This window comes from Elaeis guineensis, chromosome 14, assembly GCF_000442705.2.
Source record: "Elaeis guineensis isolate ETL-2024a chromosome 14, EG11, whole genome shotgun sequence".
NCBI lineage: Eukaryota > Viridiplantae > Streptophyta > Magnoliopsida > Arecales > Arecaceae > Elaeis > Elaeis guineensis.
Window position 1 is genome coordinate 63161126 of NC_026006.2, and position 25847 is coordinate 63186972.

General features: G+C 37.3%; 1 protein-coding gene across 13 annotated transcripts in view; it reads left to right on the forward strand.

Moving 5' to 3' along the window:
• Window positions 1-3730: 3730 nt before the first annotated feature.
• LOC105057207 (uncharacterized) overlaps window positions 3731-25847 on the forward strand; it is a 28486-nt gene continuing 6369 nt past the window's right edge. For 4 of the 13 annotated variants that reach the window (XM_073248823.1, XM_073248832.1, XM_073248833.1 and 1 more), the window contains exons 1-13: window positions 3731-3959; window positions 4051-4150; window positions 4329-4401; window positions 5063-5136; window positions 6274-6296; window positions 6409-6584; window positions 10555-10656; window positions 10802-10823; window positions 10915-11066; window positions 11257-11355; window positions 14082-14136; window positions 16033-16120; window positions 17590-17803. In XM_073248823.1, the coding sequence (XP_073104924.1) occupies window positions 5095-5136; window positions 6274-6296; window positions 6409-6584; window positions 10555-10656; window positions 10802-10823; window positions 10915-11066; window positions 11257-11355; window positions 14082-14136; window positions 16033-16120; window positions 17590-17803 (973 nt within the window). In that variant the 5' untranslated portion in view covers window positions 3731-3959; window positions 4051-4150; window positions 4329-4401; window positions 5063-5094. The remainder of the gene's footprint in view (window positions 3960-4050; window positions 4151-4328; window positions 4402-5062; window positions 5137-6273; window positions 6297-6408; window positions 6585-10554; window positions 10657-10801; window positions 10824-10914; window positions 11067-11256; window positions 11356-14081; window positions 14137-16032; window positions 16121-17589; window positions 17804-25847) is intronic. The other 9 variants (XM_073248824.1, XM_073248825.1, XM_073248830.1 and 6 more) reach the window with 9 other exon arrangements.

Genomic DNA, 25847 nt, shown 5'->3' on the forward strand with positions numbered 1-25847 from the left:
ATTAGGAATGCAATCGTCTAATTAGAGGAAAATATGTTTGTATAATTCCTAAATTGAATCCCTCTGATTAGGAATGCAATTGTCTAATTAGAGAAAAATATATTTGTATAATTCCTAAATTGAATCCCTCTGATTAGGAATGCAATCGTCTAATTAGAGAGAAATATATTTGTATAATTCTTAAATTGAGCCCATGAAAATTAATAAAAAAGGCTCTTTTGGTCCTAGAGAAGTAATTCTTCTTCTTCTGAAATCTTTGTCTTCATCCTCTTTTCTATTCTTCTTCTGTTTATACTTCTGTTTGTCAACACAAAGTGTGTTCAATGAGACTCCTGAGCCAATAGCACACTAGAGTCATTGATATCATCGAGTGTTTGGGTAACATCAGCCTTACCATAAGGTTTGAAACCAGAAGGTGCAGAGACACAGCCAACATTGACCAAGTTACATAAAGTAGTTGGTCATCCCAAGGAATATATGAAAGGATAAATATATAAATAGACCAGCCAGAGAAAGAGTTTGGAACCTGTAAACCATCCTGCATGATGGAAAGAAAGCTCTGGACAATGCAGATATCCCGTCCTGGATGCCCCAAACTCATGGCCAGTAAAAATATCATGGTCATGATATAGAAACAAAGGTATGAAATCTGGGTGTGAAAAGTTTCATGCAGGTATTTATCCTGCATCATTAAATAGCACAAGGACTGGCCCAAGACAATATCATGACACAGACCTCCTAAATTCAGCAGTAGGAAGTTGATAAAACTAAAGACGATGATAGTGAACTCTATAAGCATCTGCATAACGAATTAATTTAGCATCACGATACAAATCAGCTTCTGAGGACCATAAAAACTCACCTTGCAATGCTGTATTTGCCATGTGATCAGCAAGTTGATTAGCCTCTCTATATATATGCAAAATTATACTGGAAGAAGCAATGTGTTGCCAGAGTTGGAGATCATGAAAGAAAGGAATGTGTTGTATAGTAGATCGATACCGCGACTTGAGCTCATTAATGACTGTAGTAGAGTTGCCTTCTAATATAAATCTAGAGATGTGTAGGTCTTGCTTAGCTCTCTTGACACCTAGCCAAGCTGCTAATAGTTTAGCATAAGGCACTGATAGATGCAAAAATGATTTTCCTCCTCCTCGAACAAACCGACTACAATGATCTCTAATCACATATTCTATTGCTGCCTTATCGAAACAACCAATGCATCAAAGTCGATTTTATGGCCCGTTCTTTTGTAGGTAAAAGATTTACCCATGAAACTATATTTTTCTGGGTAAGTATTTCTCAGGTAACATTTAGACAGGAAAATAACTTATCTATGTTCTTTTATACATGGGAAAGTGGCTTTGAAATATGTTACCCATGTTCTTTTGCATTATTACTTTTCCGGATAAGTCGCTAAACTTTATCCATATTTTCCATAATACCCTTTTATTAGTCTGAGTTATTAGGCATTAACGATAGAGACTTCGGAAACGAGAAAAAAGATATTTTAGGAATAAAATTAAGAGATCACTTTATCGGTTGATGGAAAAATCATTTAGCTATCTCCTGGATGGGTAAAATTTTCCTCCTATTTTATGAGTAAATGCCACCCATAGAAAATAATTTACCCATCTTGAAATCTGTGAGAACATGGGTAAGTTGGTCAATAGGAAAGTTGACCAACTTTTCCATGATATTTACCCACAAAAGAACGAGCAAAGACTCCAACGGGAGGGGGTATCCAATAAATTATAGGTGACATAGTGAAAAACTCAAAGAAAGAAAAAGGATTTCCCCAGCATTAGATGGAGTCAAGAAAGATGCATACATTACCACTTTGCGCACTACCTGAACCGCAGAAGCTTTAGTCTGATTGAAGATGCGCTCATTGTGGTGTTGCCTTAGTGACAATGTAAGGCAAGCAACAAATGCTTTCTGAGTCGGATCGCTTAGAGCTTGCTTTTAGGAAGTATCCAAAAATTGCTTTGCTCACTTATACAATCAAATATATCTTATATGAAAGTGCCAATGCTTGCTTCTTCTTCTTTTTTTTTTTTCCTTTCTTTTTTTCTTTTAAAGGGACGTGACCTCTTGAAGGCAAGCCAAGTGAAGTCAGCTTTTCGAGACTCTCGCATTATATACAAAATAGAGATAAATAACTAAATGATATTTTATGAAATAGTGATATTTGGAAAGAATCATAAAGCATGCCAAATGGGACAACAACTCAACAGCTGCAAATTTCCAATTTTCAACCTATCTTTCCGTTGAAATCCTTTAGATGATGCACGATACCTTCTATATATTGTAATGCAGTAAACCGCCATTTGCAAAGACAAATGGAGAAGTACACGTTCGACCATGGCTGAAGCCGAATCAGATACACATCGGATATTAGTATATTATCAAATACAAATACAGATGCAGATATGGATATTAGTCAGATATTAAAATTTATATCTATATTTATTTTAAATAGATATTAATATAAATCAGATACTAGATGTATGGATATAAATACTGATATAAGTCGGATAATTAAATTTTATGACTACAACATTAAAGATATTACTAAATGGATGATAAATCAAATTAATAATAATTAATATGGTTGTATATTTTTTTTAAAAACTAATAAATATTATATAAAATTATACAAAATCATAAAAGAAATTAGATATTCGGATACGGATCGAATAGTCGTCTATCTACATTCATATTTATTTATTTTTAATGAATATAGTTATCAATACAGACATTAATCGGATGTTCAAATATCTGTCCGCATTCAGATAGATTCGGATGTAAAAATAGATCCGGACAGATACTAGTCATATTATTTTTATCCCAACATCAGGCATAGGAATATTTTCGAGTTATATTTGTCAATCTGCTCCATTGTGCTCCATTATAAGGTTTTTTTTTTTTGCTCTCGGGCACCATTGCAAACACTTATTCCATGAAAAAAAAAAAATCTCCCTTAAATCAAGAGTTGCTAATAAGTTATATAAAAATAATAAAAAATGAGTGTTCGTTGCCAAAGAGTGCTAGCCGAATGAATTGGTAGTACCACTTTACAGGAGGCGTGGGTTTAATTCCACCCTTGCTTTAATACTTAGGCTTCCTATTCTAGTTTGCACAAAAAATATTTATATAAATCACAACTATCTCGCTTTAAGACTCAGGCTTCCAATTGGTAATACCACTTTACAGGACGCGTGGGTTTAATTCCACCCTTGCTTTAATACTCAGGCTTCCAATTCTAGTTTGCACAAAAAATATTTATATAAATAAATCACAACTATCCTTATCAGAAGTTTTTTTGAATAATTTATTCGATTCTGCTCTTTAAAAGATATCCCATGATAGAGCAAAAATTTCAATCTATATAAATTATATTTTTTTTTATCTCGTAACCGATAAGAAACTAAAGATATCTTTTCTACGTCACAACATCATCGGTGCGAACGGACTTGTTGCACCATGTCACTCTTTTTACACGACTCGCACCATATCCCCCTCCTATGCGGCCCTGCGTCCGCCCCAGGAGCTCCGGACAAAGTATATGTACATCATAGCCATATAATACCCGACTTCCACCGTAGCCCATTAACCGACATTGTAGTTTATATATCATAACTTCTTATACGCGACTTACACCGTATCCCACTGCTGCCTATAAAAGCTTCTCCAGGGGCGGCTCCCATGTTTCCCTCCCTCCCGTTTTTTGAAAGAGGGTTTCTCGTTCCTCCCGGCAGGAACTCCGATCTCGTCCACGACAACAGAGCGACGGCGATCGGATCCCTGCACCCTGTGGAGAAGAAATCGCGGTTTTCGTATGGATCTGTAGCTCGTCTTTTGGTAAAAGTATGAGTTCCGTGAGTTCTTTGGTCTTCTCCTTCGTTCATTCTTGGTGCTTCCTGTGATCGTTGTTGGGTTCTCGCAATAAAATTTAGGTTTCCAATCTTGTTTACTTGGATCTTTCCGCTTTTCTTCTTATTTTTTGGGAGATTAACGGTTTCATGGAGAAATTGGCTTTGATGATAGGTGTGTTGTGAAGTGTATGGATCTTGTAATGCTGATCAAATTGGAGGTTAGTTCGGGTGCCATGAAATGATATTAGGATGGAATAATAGTTGATTTACAGGTGATCTGGGCTCCCCCGCTCTTTTGGAGATTTATCAATGTTCTCAGATAAACGTTTTGAACATTTCTATCATTATGCATGCCTATTTTAAATCAGCGATCTTGATGTTTTTCGGACCTGTACAAGCATTTCTAGATTTGTTTGTTTTTTCCTGATTCGTATTTAGGGTTTTTGGCAGACGGTAGATGACCTGATTTAACTTTTCTTGGTGCCAGAGTTTGTTTCAGAAGGAATACTTTTTGATAACCCAGGTGACATGTACTCTGGTGAACTGCTGTTATTTTGCATTGTTAATTGGTTGGTTATTATGACTGCTTATAGTTGTTTTCTAGGATTATTTAACAGAACCCTCTAGTCTGTATATGTCAAATTTAATATCAGTTTAGTTATAGTATTGGTGGTCTTACATTATCCGTTCTTTTTGAAATTCCATTGTTTAGTCACTGAAACCGTCTCTATGATGCCTCTCACTGGAGATTTCAATTATGAAAATAAACATAGTTCTATTCTCTGTGTGCTGATGTTGTCGAATATTATGTTATTTATACCATTGGTGGCCTTTGATCATCTGATCTTTTTGGAATTGCATTGGTCATCTTAATTATAATTTGGCATGTGGAACAATTCATCATGGTAAATTTGTGTTCATGGTGTAACATTAAGTTAGGCTTTCTTCTCACTTCTCTCTTGATGCCTGAACATTTTATCACTTATTGTATTGAGTTTTTTATTATTTTTTATTTTATTTTCTTGCTTTATTCATTTTTGGATATGAATTGGCTCTCATATACTACACGAGATTGTTTTCAGATGCATTTTATGGAACTTTTACTTTCAAATGATCTTAGTATGAGGTGTTATTTACTACAGACTATTGCATCCTTATGACAGCAAGTTGTTATTTATTCGCAGTTTATTTGTATGGACAAATCACATCATCAAAAATGTTACAATGGATGGGAGGTTCTAGGCGCAAGGTGACTGCTGTGAGTATTCATTATCATGTTTTAACTCTGGTCAGGTATTGGAGGCTTATTTCTGAAAAAAAGGTATTATGCATTTGTTGGACAAATATCAACTCTTTATTTTAAAGAGACGTTTTGGGAAGAAATATGATACAACAGGTTGATAGACTAATATTTTTGAGAACTTATTTTAACTATTTTGCACTGGTGTCAACATAAAAACTTCTAGCTTTGTCTTAAAAAAAAAAAAATCCAAATCTGACTCTTTAGGATATAAAATATGTATGAAGAGAATTGTTTGGTATGTCTTCAAGTTTAAGTAGCACGACAGCCTATTTCTATGAGGATCAGTTATATTGTATATGCTCTATGCAGTGAACTTCTTTAATTTGTTTAAACACGAAAATCATTTCAATTCTCCCTACCATGCAGTTCATAAAATCTCCTCTCTCCCCTAACCTTTGTTACATGAGTTTTAAGCTTTTTCTCCCCTTTTCTTTTTGATCATCTGCAGCTGCCTTCAAATCCTGCTTTTTCCATAGATTGGTGATACGTTTTCCGCAGTTAGATTTAGGAATTTTTTATTGGTTTGAACCATGATTTTTCATGTGTTTTTCCTTTGTATGCAAGTTTTCGGTATCTATGAATTAAATTCTTCTTCAAAAGGCTTGCTGCTTAAAGCTCTTTAACTGTTATTCGAGTGTCTCGGTTCTCCTGTTAATCAAGCAATGTAACACTTCTTGACATCACAAGCACAAATATTGGATTTTGACTAACAATTTATGGTCCGACAACAGATGCTACAATGAACTCATGTGACACTTGATTGACTTGGAACTTGCGTTGATTTAATTCTGTCTATTGAGTTTTAAAATGCTTCTTTTTCGTAGAAGCTGAGTAAGCCTTTGATTTCCTCAAGTAATCATATATTCAGTTTCCCATTGTGTACCTGCTAAGCACTCCCCCATTTTTTAAGTGAGGAAGGTGCCTTTTATATGTCATCTTAACATGTATGGACTCTTACAGTTCAGAAAGTTCCAAAATGCTGAATTTTATTTCTAACAGTCTACTTACATGAGTTCTGCGTTGTTCTAAACTTGGTAATGATATGTTGTCTATTTGATTTGTTTTGATTATGATGGGATGGTGAATCATCAGTCCAGAAAGACAATGCATAACAGGTAAGTTGTATCTCCACTACAACATCTTCAACTGCACCCTCAGTTTCGAGAGTTCCTTGAAGATTGTTCCTTGATATTCATGCACAACACTAATGAAAATCATAAACTAAAGGCAAAAGCAATACTTTGAACAAAGAAAAAGACAGCAACAGGCACCTGGGCTAGAAAATCATAATGATGTAAGAAACAAGCGGGTTCATTACCAAGAGGAGCCTCGATCACTTGATATCTTAAGCTTGACAAATCTGGCAACAATTGCTCATGAAGATTATTCTAGTCATATCAATGGTAAGAGAGGAGGTATTCCTAAGCTTAAGAATATGATCTCATTTTCTTTATCATCCTTTGAAGAATTCTTTTGACTTAGAAGTCATGAATTGTAGAACTAGCATACCGCTTCTATGCGTATATTTGAGAAGACATCATTTTTTTATGCATTATGTGTAGGCTGATTTAAGGTGGATTTTAGATATGAGTCTTCTTGAAAAGTTCTGATCACAATTAACTAGCCTCATCCCAACTATTTAAAAATCATGTCTAGAGAACCTTTTAGATATTTCTTCTTGCTAATGGTGATGCAATCTTAGTCATATTATTCTAGTTAATGGCTACATAATCTATCACTTCAAGCTTCTTAAAAATAGCTTCCATGATTTCCATCCATATTTTCAGAGGTCTTCCTCTCCTCTTTCCTGACCTTGTTAGTTCCTTTTCTTGTCATTATCTTGCATCATTTTAAAGTTGCTCCTACAATTTCAATAGATATTATGCCTGTTTTAATATTTGCTATTCCTTTGCTTGCTTTAAAGTAATCCATTTTCAACTCTATATATCCTAGTTTTCCATACAGATACCTCAACATCATCTCATCTCTATAATGCCAATTAGATCTTCCTAGTCATGTTATCTTTTTGTTTGCAGCTTGAATATAGTGAAAAAAAAAAGAAAATCATAACTGTGGTATTCTTTTGCTGCCAATATTGATAGTCATTCATTTGTGTTTCAAAACATTTTGTGTTAGCTTTTCATTTTACAAATTCCAAGTCAGTATCCACTAAAGCTTTTCCCCATGATTTCAATTCAGGCTTTAGTCATCTACTAGTTCTAACCATAAACACAATGCCTTTTGCAAACATCATTAACATTGCACTTCTTGTATAGGTGTATTTAGTTCATAAATGACAAGTTTATATAGATAAGGGCTTAAAGCTGCCTCTTGGTTTAAGCTCATTGCAAATAAAACTTACCGTGTCGGCCAAACTAAGGGACATCTTAATATTCCTGACCTGTCCCCATGATCTTATCATGTATGCCTCTACACATTTCTAAGCTCCCACCAATTCAATGATTCAATCTCTTTCACCTCAATTATATGTTTTCTTTTGATTAACTAAAACCCACCTGTTTCTCTTTATTGCAAATGGTTTTTTATTTGAAGCAATGAGGTGCAACTAGCCACAATGCTCAATTTGATGTGACTAACTAGAATGGGCTTAATTGGGTAATATTATGGAGTTTAAAATGTCAAAGGATATAATTTGTTGGAAGCTATAACTATATCTACTTGAAACTCAAGGAGCATATGTTGAGAGATTGTAGAACACAATTGATTTCCTAATGGATGCATGGTCTAACATTTATGCTGCTGGAACTTGAATAAGATGATCTCCTATAACATGTTATAATGCATTATTAAACTTGTAAACATATGTTTCAATAATATGTATCACTAATCAAAAATCTCTTCATAAACTTTGGTGATCCAAGTCAAAGTTTTCCAATAGATAGGGAAAATGCATAGTGGTATGACTGTTTGTGAAGGACGCTAGCTATTTGGTGCAAATGGATGCTATACTATAGTATTTTAGAAATTCTAGGGTGCCGACACTTTTAGGCTCTTAAATACCACAGCCTTACTTGACTCTTTGAACTGTTGTAATAATGTAATATAAGCCTGAAGTGCCAATGCATGACACTTTTGCAGTGTCCTGTATTCTCCCATTTCAGGGCAACCAGGCAAAGAACAACACTTCAATACTCAACTACTCCAAGTTTTGAACAAATATCGATCTAAAGTTTCTCTATACTTGCATTAGCTTGTCAGGACCTTTTCTCCTTTTCTTTGAAATAACATATCATGAAACACACATTATTCCTTTTTTTTAAAACATGAAACAAGGTACCATTGAATAATCAAAATAGGCAACAATACATAATATTATTCTTTTTCTCTCTTTTGTCCTTCTTAGACAATTTAGGGCACCTAGCCACTAGGCACTAGGCACTAGGCACATGGACCAAGAACCTAGGAACACTGTGAAGTGGATGATAAAAGTGATCTATTTGGAAGAATCGTTGGACATAACAACAACTTATCTCGGTTTTCTTTGCTTCTTGTTGTGAACATGCTCCATTGCCAAATGATGTTGTTGGGAAATCTTGGAGTATAATGATGATTTTCCTTTTTTTTCTGCTAGTAAGAACCACATTCCTACTATCATTTAAAATGACAATCTATTTGTCAGAATAGAGGGAAATAATGATTTAGAAACCCATCCTTAGAGGAGTTGGTGAAGCAAACAACTTCTACGGAAGTCTGACACTTGCAAGATAATTGCCTCAACATCGAAGCATCCTGCTTTTTGTCATCGAGGAAGTCTATTATGAAACAAAAGCTAGTGGTTGAATGTTACTGAGGTGAATCACTAGTCTAATGGGCATGGAGTCCCAGCATATAAGAAAGAAACTGAATAAATGAGTAACTGTACTGCCGAATAAATGAGTAACTGTACCTTGGAGGTATCAAAGAACGCATAGCTATGCTGAACGATAAGGCAGACAAAGAACAGTATTGAACTAGTTCACTAAATATTTCATCAAGAAAATGAAAATGTATTGTCATGAGATGAAGTAGATAAGACCCTTGTTAGCTGACAACATCTAGTAGGATTGAGAATCACTTACCATTAGTGGCCAGAACATCAAATGAAACTTCATTGATGCATCAAGTAAGATGATGCTAATGAAACAAGCACAATCATCTAAGTGCAATCTGCTGTTGTTATTGACAATCAATTGTGGCATATAGTCACCAGCTTTGATCAAAATATCAATGTCGAAAAACAGAATTATGATGCTGTGGAGGGTTAACTATGTGAGGTAGTTGGGGACGTGTGTATTAAGAATGACATAGTCTGATACTGAGAGAGAATAGCTAGCTTGTGGAGATGGCATACATTCTTTGAAGGGTGTAAATAGCCAGGTGGCTACAAGTTGGCTGTATGTTGACTTCACAAATATGTTGGTCTATGGCCAATGAGACTGCAGAAGACGGAATTCGTATTCATCTTTGGTTAACAAAGGGGCTTATAGTTTTTTGGTTCTTTAATTTTGTTAGAGAAGCAAGTTTATTTATTTAAATGTATAGTTTGGCATGCTAATTAAAGGTCAATTAGCTCGTGAAGGTCTTTTAGAAGGCTACTTAATTTTATATGTATTGCCTTTGTTTGACTCAATGACCTTGGGTGGCTCTGGAAATGATTTGTTGCTAAAGAGTTGCTCTTGAAGGACGGACAGGCAGAGAACTTGCTGGCTTAACTTGTGATATGCAGAAGGGAACTCTAATGTCATTGGTTTCACTAATGAAAATAGGAGGGACCAAACTTAATTGAAGCATGGCTAGCTTCTTTGAATTCCAAAGAAGCAAGTTCTTGGACCTAGTTCATTTGCAATGGAGTCAATAGTTGTTTTGCACTTGTTTAGAAGGATACATAATATTGTAGATAGGTATATAAATATACCTGGAAATCTTCTTTTCCTTTTTTTCCTTTCTAGTAGGAAATATTTTTTGAGCACTATTCAAGCATTATTATTGGGCAATCTAACAATCTAGCATCTGGACTACCTGAATAAAACAATCAATTTAGGTTTAGTTGTATCTTTATGCAGTTCAACCATGTGCTGGCCCATATTAGCTTTTTAGTCTATCAGTGTAGAATGATAGGGAACAGGTTGATGCAGGACAGTACATGCCAATTGAAATCATTTTAGGCATCCCTATTGAACTATACACAATTTAGTGATTTGATAGGGTCTCTGTATATATTTTTTCTGAAAAAAAACATCGTTGGCAGAATGGTTTAGAACCAGATCCATGTAATGAAGTCTCTACCTTCATATGTTCTTATTGGATTGCTAAGATTTTTTTTTTTTTTGGTTGGCCTTTGGGTTAATTGGAATTTTTTTTTTGTTTATTCAGATCTTGGTTCTCTGCAAGCAGATCGTAAACTCCCAAAGCTTTCCCCTGCAATGATGTTGAAGAAAATCACCTGTCAATATTCCAACAATTTGGAGGAAGCATGTAAGGAATGCACTACTCATATATTTACATCTTATGGTAACCGGAGAAATGCAATACATTCTAAGTTTGGATCAAAAATATCTTTTCTGATTTACTCTGGATTCTGTGATATGACTTGTATGGTGATTTTTACTGTTTTATTCAGGTTCTACTGCACCCCTAAACAAGTACGTGCCACGAAAATTCTTTTCTGCCTCTTTTCTATAAACTCTTTCTGTATCTTGCTACAGAAAAGAAGACAGCTTATTTTTTTAACAGGCTTTCTGCAGCCAGTGCTCTTCAAGATGAACCAGCTGCTCATAGTCTTAGAAGTAAATTGGACGACTGTAGGATGCCAGCATCTTCATATGAGTTTATTTCCGATAATACTGGCAGTAACTCAATAGAACAGCAGGAAGAGGTCCAAAATGGTAATTGTCAGAGAAGTTATTGACTGTTGATTATAAAGTCAATACCACTAATCATAACTGCCTAAAGATTGCTACTTTCTGTAATAATTTCAAGTGATTCTGGGGACTCTTTTCTTCTAGTTGCTAGAAACTTTATTATTTGATAATTAGGATTTTCTTTTGCTTTTTTAATTATTTTGAATCTTCTTAGCAGAAGTTTCTATTCTTGATTTACTCAATGATGATGGACCAAAAGGTAATCCTAAAAGAAGATCAATCCCTGAAGCTCATGTTGCATTTTCGGTGGAAGGTAAGGGCCTAAAATTTAAGTTTCCCTTTTCTGATTCTGACCTAGTCTTTGTCTAGGAAGCCCTCATCCTAAAGAGGTACCTCGATTTATTCTTCAAAATTGTTGTTTTGTCATTTTGGTTGTGTATTTAAAAAAAATGCTGCAATTGAAGGGTTAATGCTAAAATAATTTAGACTTCTCAGTTTTCCCCCTATATAAAATGTATTGTTGGATTTCCAGTTGATAATGTGGGTAAATCGGCACAAAATTATTTTAACTCCAACATATGCAAGAAGTTGCCAAAAAATGGAAAGTTGTATCATGTTAGGACTAGAAGGTTGGAGTAATGCCAGAAATAGTAGTTTGCATGTTCCAAAAACTGAACAAGAAGGTTGATTTTCTAATTGTTGGAAACAATTAGAGTAAATTACAAAAACCCCTTTGAGATTAGGGTTAAATTATACTAACACCCCATAGTTTGAAAAACCTATGCTTACTCGTTGAGGTTTATTTTTATCCAACACTTTGACCCACAACTTAACAAAACATTAGTCAAATCATTAACCTTAAATGGGACCCAAATGCAACATCAGAAAAAAAACTAACCAGAATAACCTTAAGTCAGAATAACCTTAAGTGGCATAACAACTACCCAAGAACATAAGAAAACAAATACATCCTCCTCCCCACCTAAAGGCAATTTTGACTTTTTTATATGAGGTAAATGGTTTCACTAACACTGTTAATTTAACTGGGTGCAAGTTTAGGTTTTACAAACTATTGAGTGTAAGTGTAATGAACATAAACTTAGAAGGGGGGGGGCAGGTTTGTAATTTACTCAAACAATTAAGCATACTCTCATCAACTACCTTGTAGGGATAGGCATGATGGTATGCATGTGAAAGATGGTCCATCCGGTGTCAGTTCTTGCAGCATTTCTTTGAATGATCAAGATGAATGCTATAATCACGCTATTTTAGGCAAGACGTGGAGAAATGTGGTTCATATTTTACATGGTGTTTAATTCTGATCAATTTATGAAATATAATTGTTTTAGTAGGATGCCATTATGTAGTGAAGTAAGGTACATATAGGTCAGCCAATGTCTATGGCTGGTTACACTGTTACAGTATGTATTTTGTTGATGTTGTTTCATCCCATCCTTTCGGGTGTTTGAAAATGAAGTAAGGTAGGGGTATCTAGCATTCTATGAAAAAGAATAAATACCGGTAACTGGATGATTGGCCAATCTATTTATCAGATGAGCATGCTTTGGCTTAGACAAATGCCAAGGGAAAGATATGGGAATGTACATCGCACCATTTTATGGGATATACTGTAGGTTCAGCTATTTTCTGTTGTAAAATATTGCTAGAGGTTATTAAGATAAGAGGGTTAAGGAGGAGTGTGTCTTGATATGACAATGGACATTCATCAAAAGGAGAGCTATCTAAGTAAGCAGGGTTGAGATGCTCTCCTAGAATAGAGAAATAGAGGTGGTCGAGGTGCCCATGAAATTGACAACAATCATCATCTGCAATAGTACCTGAAAGTTGGACATGATGGAGTAACCTATTAGGTGGCACTTATGGCAAACACAAAATCTCTTAGAAAGGGACACCTCGTAGTGGTGGAAATGGAGTTTGTGGCTCAAGGATGGTGAAAAACTACACTCATCAGACTCTAGTTCTGATTGTGCATTTGGAGAATGTAATAACTGGTATAGTGCAAACATCTTAAACCAAGTGGAAAGCATAAGCATTCGTTTGTCAGACAAAGAGGTTGATGACTTGATTCACTTCCACTTTCGGAACAGGCTAGGTGAGTGCTATGTTAGTAAACATGGTTTAATTGCGGTATGATAAGTGGAAAAATATTGTCCTCAAATTAGTAGTTGACTTTTCTAAAGTAGATGCAAGAGAACCCTTACTATGACTATAATGCGTACTGTGGCAGTTTTGTAGCATGGTATCTCAGAATGTTGTCGGTGAACTTATCAAAGCAATAGAGAAAGGTTAAATCTTGTTAGGGGGTGTTTGGTTTGTAACCGAAATTGGAATGGGAATGAAAATCGGAATGACTTGGAATCAGAATCGGAATGGCTAAATCCTCCGAAGTGTTTGGTTTGTGACCGGAATCGGAATCGGAATCGAAATTGGAATGAAAATTTGAATCCTTAGAAAAGAGTAGGGATTGAGTTCTATGGAGGGTGTTTGGTTGGGGGGAGTGGGGGTTTGGAATCAGAATCGGAATGGATGACTCCCATTCCAATCGTTTGGTTGGAAGGAGTTTCATTCCGATTCCGATTCTGGGATGGAATGGGAATGGCTCAATCTATATAGAACTCAATCCCTATTCTTCTTTATGGATTCAAATTTTCATTCCGATTCCGATTCTGATTCTGGTCATGAACCAAATGCTTCGGGGGATTTGGCCATTCCGATTCTGATTCCAAGACATTCCGATTTTCATTCTCATTCTGATTTTGATTGCGAACCAAACACTCTCTATATAGATTAAGCCATTCCCATTCTACTTTGGAATCGAAATCGGAATGGGACTCTTTCCAACCAAACGGTTGGAATGGGAGTCACCCATTCCGATTCCGATTCCAGACCCCCACTCCCCCTAACCAAACATCCCCTTAGTGTGATCATTCTCCTTTCAGTATTTGAAAAAAATTATTTCAAATATAAATAGTAGGTCAATATTGCAATTATTTGATATGTTGATCTCTACTTTGTCAGGTCTTGGTAAGGTAGGGATGGAAACTCCTGCTCATTCACCACGACTACATAAGAGGTTATTTTGTGATGTTTATGGTGAAGTTCTATAAAATTTCTGCAGCATACTTAGTATTGCATGTTGATTTGACTTAGTGTGAAAACTAGGTAAATACTAAAGTAGTTAAGGTTTCTAATATTTTTACTTGTGTTTGTGTTCTGTTTCCTCTCAATTTGCTCGAACTTTTTTGATTATTGAAGAACAAGTTTGGGGTTTAAATGGTTATAATGAATGTTTTATAGTTTCATATTGTCCTGACAATAACATGTTAATGATGCTGCGAGAACAGTCTGAGCATATTGACATGAATATTGATCAAATCATCAGTTGCAAAAAATTAATATGTGCCTGCCTACCCTGAAATTGTAAGAAAAGATTCAATTTCAAGCCCATGCATAAAGAAACATTTCAAAATGCGTCAAGCATTATTTGGATGAGAAAGAGATAATAATACTGAATCATTTAATATTTGGTGGACTTTTATGTTCACTGTTGTATATAATTAGATTTTTGCTGATCATGCTTTGTGACCAAACTTAGAAATTAGTATGGATGGATCTTTGAACCATGGTGATGCAGCACTGGATCCACCTTGTCATCTTAACTTCCAAGTAACAACTGATCACATTCACTCTTAATTCTTTAAATCTATGTACAATATCATTTTTAATGAAATTTAGATAGTAAATAGTATATGGCATAATCCTTGGTTTCCTGACCTATTTCAAAGTGATATGAGGTACTTCTATGTGTTTTTCGCCATCCCTTTCTTGCAATTTTTTATATGCTGCAATAGAATCATTCCCCATAAGTTTAGAACTTAAAGATATTATGGGACTGCTGTTGGATTGGCACTGAGTGCAGTTAGTTGACTGCTGATAGTTAAATTAAATGCAGATGGCACTTGCTTTTGATATCTGGTGCATGCAAGTACTTAGCTTGAAAGTGTATCTGTGCCCCTAAAAGCAACTCTCAAATTCTTGGTCTTGTCTCTGTAAAGTGTTTTTATTGCATGTGTTGGATAGTATGCAAGTTAAAAACTGTTGGTACAAGTGTAAGACATGCAATTTTGACATGAGAATGCAATTTTTAGTTGTAGGAGTGTGAAGTCCTTTCCAACATTAGTAGTTGTTTGCTTAATAGTCATAGAGAATTAGCGTGTATTCATATTTTGCATGAGTCTGGAGTTTTTTGCATAATAGATGATTTTAAAAAGAATAGGCAATCAGTAGTTGTTTGCACAATAATCATAGGGAATTAATCTCTATTCATATTTTGTATGATTTTGAATTTTTTGTATGCTAGATGATTTCATAAAGCATGTGACTTGCATGCTTTCCAAGGTTTTACACAACCCACACCCAACCCCAACACACACACACATTTTTTATGCAGTTTTCTTCAGCCAAATGATAAATCCCTGTATGCTGCAAGCTATGCATGAATTTAGAAACAATGGAGAAAACTGTAGTGGATACTTTGGTGCATTTTCAGCATGTTAATGTCCCCAGGATTTGCAATAGCTTTTTGTTTATTAACACCCTTCTGATTGTTAAAGATAGCATTTTTCAAGCCTAGTTCATGATCGCCAAGCATTATTTAGGTATATGTTATTGCCTTTATGTGTCATATTTAATTCATCTGCAGTCAGTGCCTTGTGCAGAGACTTCTCTGCATTCAACAATTCCATCCAGGAGTTTATAGATCTCCTTTTATTCTATGGTGATTTCATCAAACCAAGCATTTTTTACTGGGATTGTTAGGTTGTCGTTATTTTCTAAACCATCTCAGTTGTTCTAGATGATAGCATCATTTCATTCCTACATATAGATTTTGTGCTGGCGGCAATGATATGTGAAACTCATATAAAACTTTGATTTAAAGTCTTCAAATATATGTTATGATGTTTGACAGGGGGTTTCCTTCACCTCCAAAGGCCTCAAGATGTACGCATTCTTCAGAAAGCCTGAAGTCCATTTCATATGATCTTGGGCTTGAATTGGTGAGAATTGTGATGCTTTCCTATTTTTTCCTTCTTATATAATTATCTCTATTTGTTTAAGAAGTTTGATATAGGATGAATATGGTTGCTTATATCTTCATTGGTAATTGATTCAAAGTTTTTTATTTTGTTTGTTGGATGTTCTGGCAACTGCTATGAGACAGTAAAGTGTTTTGCAAGCCTCCCAATATGTTTCAGTTATCATATTTCTGCTCTTGAGAATCAGGCTTCAGCCATGTACACTTAATCATGTGGTTCCCTGGTTAATCGAAGAAAACTGCAAACTAGATGTAAGAACTTTGTGTGCAACCTCCATGCCAGAAACTGAGGATTGATATCATATTCAACCAATGACCATATAAAAAAAAAGGTACTTAAATGGAATAGCATTCAGTTGGAACCCTGCTGACATTTGTAAATCCTCTTAAACTGGTTGGCAAGAATATTAAAAGTTGTACCCTAGGATGTAATTATGTAATAGGTCCATGGACATACATGTGATCCTTATGAATGAACAGGCATTATATATGTCTCAAATCCAATATGACTGTTTAGAGCATGAACACAAGTCTGATTTAGATCATTCAATGATCGTTATGAAGTCGATACATTGTTAGCAAGCATGAAGATTATTATATTAACAATCTAATGAATAACTTTATTTGCATACGCACAATCAATGGTTCTTGATTAGAACTTTCACCGAAAGCTGAAAGATCATGCTACCAGAGTAATTCCAGTGCCCTCTCAAAAGCTCTAAAGTTAGTGAAAAATAATGATTGGATTTTAATTTCAGTGGGTCCTCCAAATTGTTTCATTTTTTCTGACTTATGTTACACAAAAAAAAATATAACACAAAATCATCCTCATGTACTATTGTATATGTCTAGCGATTTCCCTTTGAATGGACATTGCATTCATCCTGAAGTTCTCTTGAAGCCTACTAATATTGGAGTACAAATTTGTAACCCTACATTATAGGCAAGTCATGCCATGTTTGACTCAACTAGGAAAATGCTAAAATGATGTACAACCTTATGGATACTTGAAGAAGCAAGGTCGGCATGTAAGCAGGCCCTGTTATATGTGAAAATTTTAGGTGGGTTAATCCTGTATGACCGTCTTTTGTGAGGGTCACTTCTTAATTTAACATCTTCCTAGGGTGTTATGGTGTGTTATTTTAGACCTTATGCTCCCTAAGGGCGTCTCTCTCTCTCGCCCTCATTGTTGGTGTTCTCATGTGTAATATGTCAACTACAGCTCCAAGTTTTATGTTTTGCTATCTAGCTTGAAATTTTCAAATCCTAACACAAATAAGTTAGATGTTTTTCATCCGCTATGTATTAAAATTAAAACCTTTTTCCATTGTTGCTCAGCCATTTTTTGTCAGTCACATATTTATAGCAATATTTTTTGTTTGAAACAAGCAGATCACATCTTATTCATTCTATTCTTATTTATATTTGCAGAATGCTATTATTCATGATGTCAGCATGTCAATTGATGACAGCTTGCCAGAAATATTCTGCAATTCAAGGGGCCTTTTAAATGACATGGGCTTTACAAGACGCCCAAAGTTCATGGACTCGTATGTGTGTCCAGATGTCTTTGAGAATCTAACCAATAACTTTAATGACGAGGAAGAAATTATTCCTGCTGAAAGCAGAAATAAACAATGGAAATGTATGTTTTATTTCAAGGCTTTGCTTTTTAACAATTGAAAGTTATATTTTCTTAAGCTTTTCTTGTTACTTCATCATGTTAGGTTCTTCATTCAGCATCATGTAGCGGCAATTAAGTTCCCTGTTTTGAGGGAATAAGTTATTACTCTTTTTTATGAATTAGATATTAGGTTTTTGCTGTATATGTTAAAAAATCTTTACTTTACTTTATTTTAATAAACAAGAAAAAAGTTCAGATTTTTGGTATGATACAGTTGGCAGTTATGTTTAGCTGAAAACAATTATTTTTTTGAAAAAAAAAATTATGTGATGCCATTGTTCTTTCCTTGGACCAAATAAAAATAGGTTAGTACCTATCTATACAACCAATTATGACTATATATATTCTACTGAAAAATTACTTTGTTTTCAATATGTTGCAAGTTGTACACGAAAGAAAAATAATTCAAGGATATTTTTATATAATGTTGCTATTGTTGTCGCAGTTAATGTTTGCTGAAAATCACTAATTTATCACATATTAAAAGATGAAGAGAGAACAAGGAAAAGAGAACCTCATGAAGTTTGAATTGAACCCTACGAGACAACCTGTATCAGGACACTAAAACTTTCTAATTATACTTCTAATGCCTTGAGGAATTTCCTATGAAACTCATGTCTCCAAAACCAACACAAAATTAGTTTCAAATTAAACTCAAGAATTATGATGAAACTAGAATGGAAATACCTAAAATACTATTAGGTTCCTAATCAGCTGATGCTTTAAGATTTGAACAGATACCAGATAAAGGGACCAGCACCATATAGCTATTTAAGTGACTGGTTAAGCATTTAAGTAATCATTTTTGATAATACTGGCAAAGTAATGAGCCTACATGTTGCAAATTATGAACATAATTATGTATTATTATTGTTGGGGTGATTGAATATACTCCCCCCTGATTCACATTCGGCCAACCAACCATACGTCGGCGATTGGTGATGGACCATCAAAGCCACACACTGCAGAATGAGTTCCGGCTCAATTATAACATGTCATCTTACTCTCAATCGGTGTAACGAGTGGAACGTCCGACTATCAATCGGTTGCACCGACACATAGTCGGAGATTCTCAATCCACTTTCTTCTCGAACCAAGTCAACTATGATGATCACTGACTAGTCGATATGCTAAAATAACCAATCGACAGTCAGTCAATATACCATATGTACCGACATACAGTCAGTACATCAAGATTACCTATATATAGTCGGCATATTGAAAACTGCCAGCACAGAAGGCGCATAACGGCTACATGCATGATTATCAGTGGGCACTAACTGTCCATCGAACGATCACATAATTTCGAAATAAGCGAGACCCATATGTTTAACCGTTACAAACGGTTATCAGCAGATTATCAATAAAACAGAGGTAAACGAACAGCTTTGGTAAGACACTTCTGGGCTAACACTCTATCACTTTGAATATTCTATCTGCTGTTCACCATTCTTTACCGACTTAAGCATTGGAGGTTCTCCACCAGATACAATTTTGATCAGTGGACTTCTTTTGCAGGTTGCTCTTCACTGGAGCTAGACTTTTTGAAGGTAATTTTGTATCAACCAGATACCTCCAGTCGGATGGCAAAATGGACAATGAGTTCGATATTCAATATCGCCCACGACTATCATTGAAGGCTCAAGTTTTAGCCGACTTTATCACCGAGTACACTGTACCCGACGATAGATCTGATAATAAATTCGACGATAAGTTAGAGCAAATTAAGAATCCTGAGGCCGAACCTATGTCGGTATGGATGCTACATGTTGATGGGGCATCCAACGTCTAAGAGAGCGGAGCTGGCCTCATCCTCACCAACTCCGAAGGGACTGTGATCGAATATGCCTTTCGATTCGACTTTAAAGCATCAAATAATCAAGCCGAATATGAAGCCTTGCTAGTCGGCTTAAAAATTACCAAGAAGCTTGGCATAGACATTTTGAAAGTCTTCATTAATTCACAACTGATTACGGGACAAGTTAAGGGTGAATTTGAAGCCCGAGATCCGACTATGATGAAGTATCTTCAGAAAGTGAAAGATTTCATACAAACTTTCAAATATTTTGAGATCTCGGACATTTCGAGATCAAAAAATGCCTGAGCTGACGCGCTGTCTCGACTCGCAATCATTTCATCCAACTTACTCGATCGAACATTCATTGAATATCTCGAACAGCCGAGTATCGACAAGATTGATGAAGTGCTATAAATAAATGATGAACCAAATTAGATGGATCCGATCATCCAATACTTGATCGATGAAACTTTGCCCACAGATCCTTTGGAAGTCAAACGACTAAGGTGGACGGCCTTGCAATACATCCTGATGAACGGACAACTTTACAAGAGGTTGTTCTCCCTTCCACTGCTTAAATGCTTGGGATCAACTGATGCTGACTATTCTCTTCAAGAAGTTTACGAAGAGATTTGCGAAAATCACTTGAGGGGCAAATCATTGGCTTACAAAGTTCTGCGACAAGGATACTACTGGCCCACAATGAAAAAAGATGCTGTCGAGCTAGTTCGGAGGTGTGAATCATATCAAAAATATGCTAATATACAGCGCCAATCGGCCGCCAATTAACATCGATCGTTGCACCATGGCCATTTGCACAATGGAAAATCGACATACTCGGTTCCTTCCTTCTGGCATCTGGTCCGAGAAAATTTTTGGCGGTCGCTATAGATTACTTCACCAAATGGGTAGAAGCTGAATCTCTGACGCAGATCACTGAAGGTAAGATGGAAGACTTCATTCAGAAATCTATCATTTGTAGATTCGATTTGCCGCATACTATCATCACCGACAATGGTTGACAATTTGACAATCAAAATTTCAAAAAATTATGCGTAGTTTCATATTACGCACAAACTCACTTTAGTCGGCCATCCACAGTCTAACGGTGAGATGGAGGTGACAAATCGAACGATTCTATATGATCTCAAGATCTGACTGAATAAAATCAAAGACTTCTGGATAGAAGAATTATATTCGATCTTATGGGTATATCGGACAACTTCTCGCATCCCAATGGGAGAATCATCGTTCAAATTGGCCTATGGAACAAAAGCAGTGATTCCAGTGGAGATCGGATTGCCATCAATAAGAGTTGAACAGTATGCAGAGCCAAGTAACTTCGAATATTGAAGAGCCGATTTGGATTTGCTCCCGAAGGTTCGACAGCAAGCTCAAATTCGGATGGCCGCAATCGACAAAGAGTAGCTTGGTATTACAACACAAGAGTCAAACCGAAAGCTTTCTGTCCAGGAGATTTGGTCTTAAGGAAGGCAGAAGTTTCAAAATCTTTGGACCAAGAAAAATTATCTCCAAACTGGGAAGGACCCTACAAGGTGATCGAGACACTTCATCCGGATGCATACCGATTAGAGACTTTCGATGGAACGACTATTCTTCGGATATGAAATGCTGACCATTTGAAAATATATTGTCAATGAAGTTATCTATATGTACGACACATTTGAAATGAAATGATCAGATTTTGACTTTTCTTGGACATTCGACTATGATATCAGACTGACAACAATCGACTCTACATACTGATTCCAGTCAGACAATTACATATGCCGACTCAGCTACGGCTGAACGGAATAATATGCCGAGTCAACCATAGTTGAGTGGAAGAATAAGCCGATCTGACCTTGGCTAAATCAAAAAAATATACCGACTCTACTTTGTTGGTGGAAGGATATTCGGCTTATCACCATATATCGAATACTTAAGAAAATTTATGCCTAAAAGCTAAGTTGGCTGATATCCGACTAGCAGGCAAATTATTCTACTACGACTATCGATCGTCATTTGGCACTTCGACTGATATTCGGCTGTTTGATTAGCATTTGATTATCCAATCGATATTTGACTATATCGGCAATAACGAACATCACGTTCAAAAAGACGACATACAAGAAGTTCGATATTTAGAAAATTTTCAATATTTGAAAAATTTTTCATCCATTCATCAAGAAAAAGTACAAAATTAGACCCAAGGTCCGATTACAAAAAAATCAGTTGGACTACCGACTGATAACAAAAAAGAGGTCTACAAGTCTACGATATCAACATCGATTACCAATTGGTGTCCTTAGTTGCTGCATCAATCGCTGCCGCAGCTTCAGTCTCCTGATCTTCAATGGTAGCCGGCTTTACTCCGATCGACTCAGGTGCGGCTTCCTCAGCAATCGGAGCAGACTCTGGCGCAGTCGGTGCAGATTCCTTGGGGCTGCCCCTCAGCGATCTCTTCTTCAGGAGCAGGGACATGGTGATACTGCTCAGGTCTAAGTTCAGGTATAACTTTCCGATTGCGTCTCTGTCGTCTTCATAGCCGACATAATAAGATGTGTAGCCATCCTCGAGGATTTTATTTTTAAAGTCCTCGGACCCTTTGTAGTTCTCGATGGCTTGCTCCCGTGCCCGATTGAGTGTCTCTCAAGCCGACTTCGCCTCTTTCTTGGTGGAAGCCGACTCTGCATCAGCCAGTGCCAACCTTGCTTCGGTGGCTTGATGCTTCTTCTATTCTTTCTCCAGTTCTTTGGTGCAGCCGTCACGTTCTTTTCGGAGTCGATTAACTTCATGCCTCTTTTTTTTAATCCGGGACTCTTGGGACTTGACGGCCTGCTGTGTCGATTCCAACTCGACGGGCCGACTGCAACTTGCCTCTTGCCGACTTTCGCTCGGCTCTTACCGACTCCAGTTCCACCTTCATGCGAGAGTTCTCCTCTCGCTTAGTCGCCTCCTGAAGCCGTTCAATGGCTGTAGCTTTCTCGGCATTGGCGGCCGTAACCTTGTCGATCCACATTCGATGAAAGTCGGTGATTTTTCGGTATCCACTCTCCAATGCCTGCATGTCATGCACCTGTTGAAAAGAAAAGAAGACAAGTCAGATAAAACAGACAGAAGAAAAATAATCAAAAAATAATGTATCGATTTACGCGAAGCATCATCGGATAAAAAGACAAAAACATCTCAGACACCATCCGATCTTTCCTACTCTCCCTGTCAGCCGGGAGAAGTGCAGTTTCAATGAGTTGCTTGGCCAATTTTGGGTTCGTCAAGGCCGACTCACCTGCAAAAATTTGGACGTCGAAGAGCCCATGTGAAGCCCGTCGACGACCTATCGTTAGCTAAGGTAGCTGGTGCCTTCTCCCGCTCTCCAGTGGGTGGCCGCTTGCTTGAGGCCGCCATCCATTCGGGCATTGAGAGTGCCCGAGATAATGTCGGCCCCATTGAGGGTGCTCGAGTTACCATCGGCACCGCGGTGGCCAGTTCGAGCACGGTTTCTGCCCAACCCCCCATCGGCGCTGGTTTGATGACCGCAACATCATCGTCCTTGTCTGGTTCCCCTCCAGATGGAGGCGCTTCAATTGGTGGAAGCACTGTCGGAGCCGGCAGCGCGATGATGGATTCGGCTCTGGCTTTCGGGACGACTACCAATGGAGTATCAGTCTTTCTCACTGTCGTCAACTGTGTGTTGGTCCGACTTTTCTTCGATGCTTGGAATGGCCCCGCACCAGCCGCAGCTCTCTTTTTGGCGGCGTGCTGTCAGACATCAGCTACTGAGACTCACGCCAAAGACTGCATGGCTGCAAATAAAAGATAACAATTCAATCACAAAAGAAAGCTAAGTAATAAGAAGTCAAGTGAAAAGTAAAGGACCGACTAAATTATACCTACGACAGGCGCTGAACTAAGTCCAACGTTGTACAAAGCTTACTCTGTCACTAGTTACGCGGGACTTCCATGTCCTTTAATCGGAAGAAGTCCTCTCTGTCAGCTACGTCAATCCGACTGTTCTCATTCGAACTCGTGTTTGGATTCGCCCAGGTAGAAGGAAAGCCCCAAGGTGAAGAAGAGGAGACGAAGAAAAATTGGATCTTCTAGTCATGGATGGAAGATAGAAGGTCGGTGATGAAAAACAGACCCTTCCTCAGTAAAAATAACCGCCAGCTCTCGGCCTTAGGGTGGGGTCGAAGGAGGAAGAAGGGTCAAAAAAGAGACACTCGAGGTATGGTCGGGACCATATGACAAAGTAAAGCAAAAATAATGAGAATCCGAATGGAATTCGGTGCGAGCTGGGCTGGACAAAGTCAGTAGTAATCCAAAACATTCCGAACAAACTCCGAAATTGAAAATCAGAGCCCGATCCGAAGATTTTCCAGATGGAAAGCAACTTGACCCAGAGGTGGGGATATCACCCGATCGTCCGAACCAGGCGCAAACAACCAAAACTGGTCTGGGATGTGATACTACTCCCGAAACCGAGCAATGATGGACTCTGACAGAGAGGAAACCTCCATTGCCAGATTCGACATAGAGTCGCCTGCCAGATCAGTAGGCCGATTACCCTAAGAGAGATTAGGAGACCTATCTATAGGTCTGTCACCTTCCTCCCTAGATATGGCCTTACCCTTCCCTTTCCTATTGCTAGTGGCCATTGGTAATGGCAGAAAAGAAATCTAAAGGAAGGCAAAGGAATGGGAAAAGGGAAATGGGGAGAAGTTTGACCTGAGAGCTAAGAAGGCCTGAGGGATCATAAAAATAGGGAAGGAGAAAGCTCGAAGCCCTTGACACCCGCGGAAAGGCTCTTGATTGCAGGAAGGTAACAAACACTCAGAATAATAGTGAAGGATCCAGAGAGATGAAAAGGATTTAATATATAAGACTCCTCAACGGCCAAGATGAACTCATTCAAATTAAGATTCTCTTATATTCCGACATGTGGCGATATCTGAACCGATTATCATTCGGACGGTTTGATGCACCCACCATTAGATCATGCCACATCATCATTATCCACAAGAATAGTCGGAAACCATGGCTGTCGGATACGTGGCAAAAATCGACTGATCAGAACCAAATCGATCGGATTGTTCAGACGCCAAACCATCTTTTCAGTTGGACATGCTAATGATGGCAACATGACCATCAAAATGACTTAATGGCTCAAGACTTTTTGACTTTCGAGATGATCATTAATGCCTACAGTTGAATCGACCGTAGAATCGTGGCTCGAGATGACACGTAATAATTCCCATCGTCCAACGTGTCAGGCCACATATCAAAACCACATGTCAAGTTACTTTGAACTTGGGAGTGGGGGGCAACTGTTGGGGTGATTGAATCTACTCCCCCCCGATTCACAGTCGGCCAACCAACCATATGTCGGCGATTGGCGATGGATCATCAAAGCCACATTGCAGAATAAGTTCCGGCTCGATTACAACATGTCATCTGACTCTCAATCGGTGTAACAAGTAGAACGTCCGACTATCAATCACTTGCACCGACACAGTCGGAGATTCTCGATCAACTTCCATCTGGAACCAAATCAACTATGATGATCGCTGACTAGTCGGTATGCCAGAATAACCAACCGACGGTCAGCCAATATACCATATGTACGGATAGACAATCGGTACATCAAGATTACTGACATATAGTCGGCATATTGAAAACTACTGGTGCGGAAGGCGCATAACGGCTACATGCACGATTATCAGTGGGCACTAACTGCTAATTTCATGATCACATAATTTCGAAATAAGCGGGATCCATGTGTCTAACCGTTACGAACGATTACCAGCAGATTATCTATAAAAGAGAGGTAAACGAACAGCTTTGGTAAGACACTTCTGAGCTAACACTCTGCCATTTTGAATATTCTATTTGCTGTTCACCACTCTTCACTGACTTAAGCATTGGAGAGTTTCCATTGGACACAATTCTGATCAGTAGACTTCTTTTGTAGGTTGCTCTTCCCTAGAGCTAGGCGCAACAGGAGATTGGCCGCAACAACTACTTTTCCATTAGTTAACCCTTTCTTGATGTTTATTAATTGAACGATGACTTGGTGTTCTGTATGTTGCATGCCTATGAGTGTTGTAATAATTTTAAACTTCTTAAGTTATGGGGTCAATGCTCTTGACATTCTTATATTTTTGTACTTAAATATTGATGAAAACATAATCTATGCTCAATAGTTGG